The sequence below is a fragment of the Gavialis gangeticus genome, unplaced genomic scaffold (assembly GCF_001723915.1).
Source record: "Gavialis gangeticus isolate Ggan-Ray unplaced genomic scaffold, GavGan_comp1, whole genome shotgun sequence".
NCBI classification, from domain to species: Eukaryota; Metazoa; Chordata; order Crocodylia; family Gavialidae; genus Gavialis; species Gavialis gangeticus.
Window position 1 is genome coordinate 124,900,293 of NW_017729032.1, and position 5,292 is coordinate 124,905,584.

The 5,292-nt window shown below is 39.8% G+C and overlaps 1 protein-coding gene across 6 annotated transcripts in view; it reads right to left on the bottom strand.

Moving 5' to 3' along the window:
* DOCK9 (dedicator of cytokinesis 9) overlaps window positions 1-5,292 on the bottom strand; it is a 222,893-nt gene that overhangs the window by 39,624 nt on the left and 177,977 nt on the right. For all 6 annotated transcript variants that reach the window (XR_002098921.1, XM_019524534.1, XM_019524533.1 and 3 more), the window contains exons 44-45: window positions 4,457-4,514; window positions 2,340-2,446 (exon numbers count right to left, since the gene is read on the bottom strand). Coding sequence is in view for 5 of the 6 variants with exons in the window: in XM_019524534.1 (XP_019380079.1) it covers window positions 2,340-2,446; window positions 4,457-4,514 (165 nt within the window). In the remaining variant the exon portion in view is untranslated. The remainder of the gene's footprint in view (window positions 1-2,339; window positions 2,447-4,456; window positions 4,515-5,292) is intronic.

The window sequence follows — 5,292 nt, forward strand, 5'->3', positions numbered from 1 at the left end:
TGGGTTGGTGCGGGGGGGGGGGGGGGGGACAGGACTGAATAATTGTGTTCTTCCTGTAGAAATCTATTTAACACAAAACTGCTAGAGATTGCAGAGATCTCACTTTTTAGAGCCAAAAAAAAAAGTGAGATTAGGCAGTTTGACTAGGATTCTTGGTCCAAAGCTTTTGGTCTTTTAGAAAAAGTACAGACAACCTGGGATTCCCATTTTTCTTGGATATCTAAGTGTATTCAGTTAAAATGCCAGTAGGCTGCCAGGTAATGCTTCTCAACTTTTTAGACCAAGAAATTCAGAGAAAATAAGTCTGGGTAAATGGCCCCTGGCTGGGAATCCTGTGTCTGGTGATAACTCTGTCAATACCCCTCAAGTCCCAAAACAGGAAATGACCTAGTCTCTTCTGAATGTTTTTTTGTCTTCTATAACATCTTCTCTTGATCATCATTTGCAATTTAGAAACCTAAGCTTCATCTAAATCCTGTTTGGATCTCATCCAAATCCAGTGAGTCAGGTGCCTAGTGTGTCCATCCCAAAACTGCTAGACTTCAAGGACAACGCTCATTTTTTCAAACTTTTTACTTTCATAAAGAATGTAAAATATAGCTCATAAAACTTCTGTTGAACTGACTGATTTGTAGACAGTGTGGTTGATTGATCCCTTTCTGACTGCAGAAACAGAACAAAGTTTAAGAAAGTGTGATTTGATTCTCCAACATTAACTTTACTATGCTGTCTCCAGAACCCAGTTGTCTGATATCATGGTTCCTTGCTAGCAGTGTGGACAGGGTCACCTGCCAGTTGCTCAAGGTGGCAAGTACTGACCAGGTGGGCTTCACCATCTGATCAAACCTTGCCAGTGCTACAGCTCCTTCTCCTGTTGCCACTGCTATTGCCCTGGCAACAATGGGTGCTGGAGTAGCATAAAAAAAATAGGCAATTCTTTTTGGTGATATACAGGGTGATTCTACAAGTGGGCCCCAAACTTCCTTTCCATTTACAAAATAACAGTTTTTAATGTCAGTATATATATACACTGACATTAAAAACTGTTTATTTTGTAAATGGAAAGGAAGTTGGGATATATAATTCTCCATAAGGACCATAGAAAATTTACTGCTTGAGCAGGTTTCCAGGTTTTACATATTCATCTTAGAGAGGTTTCATTGTATTCTTTAAGTATTCTTTGACAATATACTGACAAGCCACTAATCTTTTCCTGCAACTTTTCTGACTAGACTTAGCTATTTAAAAAGCAGTTCTTATAAGGATATTACTTGATTATCATTTTTTCAATATGTAAACTAGTGAATCCCATTGTCTTCAATTCAATCTGCAGCCAAAACTGGGTAATGCCACTTCTCCTTATATCATGCTCGATCTGTTATCATAATTTTCATAAAATAGCTGACTTTCATACATCAGGTTACCTGATGAAGAATTCATTGATTGGATTCAAAAGTTTGTCTAAGCCTAACTCTAATCTCAACCATGTAGTTAGTCCAATAAAAGATATCCATAACAATCCTTGCCTCTTGCATGTATAATTTTTGACATGGCATGATTTTTATTTCTTACATTAGCTACTCAATAAATGTTGCAGTTGGGCATTACGTAAGTTAATACAAAATACACAAAAGGGATAGGGTATAAAAATCAAGCCCCTACACCTTTAGGACAGTGGCACCACCCTTTGTAAAACCATCAGAACAGGAGTAAGTAAAGGAGTAAGTAAATTGAAAACTGGTTTGCAATTCTGATCACTGTCATCTTCACTTAATATTACAGGTTTCTGTCAGTCCCATCCATGTGACATATACAGAGTTTGTATAATGAACTTCAATTAGGCTATACTTACGGCCATACAGACTTTTTCCAGGATCATTATTTTCAATTTCACTCTTGGTTTATTTTTGTTCTATGAATAGATTGATATAGGGAGCTAAATTCAATTTAGATTTGACACCTCAATGGAAATAAATTCTTTTTAGGGGGAGAAGGAGATATGGCAAATAGGAAAGGAAGATAACAGAAACGTTAGAAAAACTAGCAGCCCAAGTAAATTTTGGTAAGAAATTTCCACAGATGTTTTATTATCAGTAATCAGAAAGAAATTTATCAGTGGATCATTCAGGGAAGCCTACATGTCTCTTCTCTCTGCTACCATTCTTCACTTGGAATTTTGAACTACTGATGTGTCATTGATAATCAGCATGCAGGCTGTTAGAAAAAATACTTTATATGTAACATGTAATGCACTGGGTTTACAACCAACATCAGGATATAATGAACAACTAAAGCTCTTCATATGTATTCATTTTTATATGTGAATATTGCTTACTCACTTCATTGAAGTGAACATCTTGCATCCCAACATCCTCCATCATTGAAGCCTCTTCATCGATATTGGGAGTGATTACTCTAAAAGCAGTACAGCCTTGTCTAAACATCCCTGTTATTGAACAGAAAACACATAAATTAGCTTTGGTACAAACAAATAAATTATTGTCTGTACTTATATTTATGGCTGAAAAAGATTTGCTGCTACATCGTATTTCTTAAACACTATTCCTCCTGTAATCTTGGAAATGAAAAAAGTATCATTAACCAATGCAACCAATGGGAATGACAAATCTTCTGTAACCTGAAGAATGGGATTTGATAACTAAAAGATTGTCCCAACTAAAAGAACTGGTCAAGTAAAATATATTGGTCAGATAAAAAGATTCCCAGAAAAATATGAACATAGTTCAGTAATCCATTCCTTGTCTCATTTCCTGGACCATCGTGGCTACAATACTCCAACCCTACTGAACTGAAAAAAAATTCAAGAGGTCCAAGTAGCATTGTATATTATGCTGCACATTTCAGAAGGTTACTCAAAATAGTAAATCTCTTTTTAAAAATGTGTTATAGTATCATATTTACTCAAATCCAAGACCAAGTCAGTCCCCAGAACAAAACTGGCAGTTCCACAAGAAAACCCATCTTCAACCTGGTAGAGGTCACTCATGGGACAATGAAGGTCTGTACACTTTCCTGTCACTTGATTCCTCTTAGAGACCAAGAGGTGAGCAGTGGAGAATGCTCCCCACACCTCCCTGAGACCAGAGGAGAACCTAGGTATGAGGAGCAGGTGGCAGCTTCTAAGTATAATCCATCAAAAGCCATACTGGAGATGTCTCAGATCATCAGGGTGGATCAGAAAAGACCTGTGTGATGTAAAATCTGTGTATTCCTATTCAGATACTATGACAGGAAGAGAGAAAAATAAGTTGCCTGTTCTCAAATTCAGTGATCCACAAACAAAGCAGGTGAGTTCTGTAAGTTACTAGCTATTTTGGAAAAGATCTTGAAAGTATCCAAAGTTTCACTGCCTACTGAGCCCATAGCTGAAGTACCAGGAAACTTTATTTTTTGTAGAAACAAGAGAGTGGGCCTAAGCTTCCTTTCCATTTACAAAATAAACAGTTTATGACTTACACACACACACGCACACGCACTCTTCTCCATAAGAACCATAGAAAATTTCCTGCTTGAGCAGGTTTCCAGGTTTTACATATTTATCTCATACAGATAACTTCCTTATCAGACAAATATTATTGTCTGAGAACTTCGGGACAGTTCCAGCCACCATTGATTTTTCCTTTTGATCAAAAACTAGAAAAAAAATGAGGGTCAAGACAGCTGCCAGTGCAGAATTCTCAGACAAATCTAGGGCCTTAAGTACTACTATCATAAAGTGCCTCAAATGCTAGGGCCCTAATTGTCCTCAACCTGTAGGAAACTTCTCAGGATTTGGAGGTGAAGCAACATCAAATGCAGACTTCTACTTTCCCAAAAGCTTTGCTTAGGTAGCCCACAAGCATCCTCTCTCATTTTTGCAGATGTGTATAACTGTGTACATCTGACTCCACTGGGTGGCATATACATAAGCAGGCCTCCATGCCTCTTGTTTTTTGTAACAGACCTCTGTTTGCTTTGTGGTAGGAGAGTGTGGGCAGCTCACAGTGGCCCTGGGTAGGTGAATTCCTACTCCCAGGGCATGCGGTATGAGGCCCCTAAGCCCCCAGGAGCACCTGCCCACATTTCCATTTGCAGAGGTGTGTCTCAGGAATCTCTTGGCAGGGGACTCCCTGGGCACAGGTATTGTGCTGCTGTGCCCTGACTTGGGTGTGCCTCTGCAAATGAAGGAGCTTGGGGTCCCCCCATTTGCATGTCTCTCATAGGATTGGGAACCTGAAGTCCTGGAAGCAGCAGGGGCCTGACCTTGCAGCCCAAAGGGTGATGTCTAGGTTGTCCAAGATACCTTGGCACACCCAATCCATTTCATCTGGTAACATTTGTTTTTTGTCTCAGAAATCAACATAATACAACACCATAGATGAATTACCATGTGTTATCTTAAGCTATAATGACAAAACTAATATTACAAAATAATTATGAAAGTTTAAAATCATACCTTTTCGCGTGAGATATTCTGCAACCAGTGCTGCTACATGGACATAGCACATTGCTGCCTAAAACAGGATAGAAATTGTAAAGTTACAAATGCTAATTATAATGAAACTTCCAACACTAATAATTTAATTATACATAAAGGACTCCTAATCTCCAATTATGAAAGCATTAACTTCCTATGTGGATTTATACCCAGTGAAAGTAAGGAATCTCTTGTAAAAAAAGTTAATCAAGGAATGGAAGACAACTGGGATATCACACAAGAAAAACTGAGTGACTTTAAGGATTGTAGCAAGTGGAATGGAATTTAACAGCATGAAATGCAAGCTCACACATCTGAGCACTTCTGGTATTAGGTAAGAGTTTCTCAGTCATTTCTCAACTGATAAAGATAAGGATCTTGATCTAGCATCTCATTATCAGAGAGACTTGCCATAAAATCATTCCCCTGCCACTGCTACAGCAGGTAAAGCAGTGGCTGTATGGGTTGGGTGGCTGCGGGGGTGGGATCAGGCAGCCCCCTTCCGCTCTGCCTTCCCTTACTTTTCCTTGCAGCTATCTTGCCCCCTCACCCTCAGCTGCCCACAACCTCTGCCTCTCTGCCTACACGCACACTATCAGATGCTGCTGGGACTCTGTTCCCCCTCTGGAACACAGCATGTGGAAGAGCAGTCCCTGCCAGTCACACAGCAACAGTCTTGGTGCTGCTGACTGGCCAGGCAGGGGATGGAGGTTTCCATGTGCTCCATGCCTGGGAGGAAATCCAGCCCTAGCCACAATGGAGCTGCTCCTGTGTGTGGGGGGGGGTGTGGGGAGAGGATACACAGTGCTTGGGGG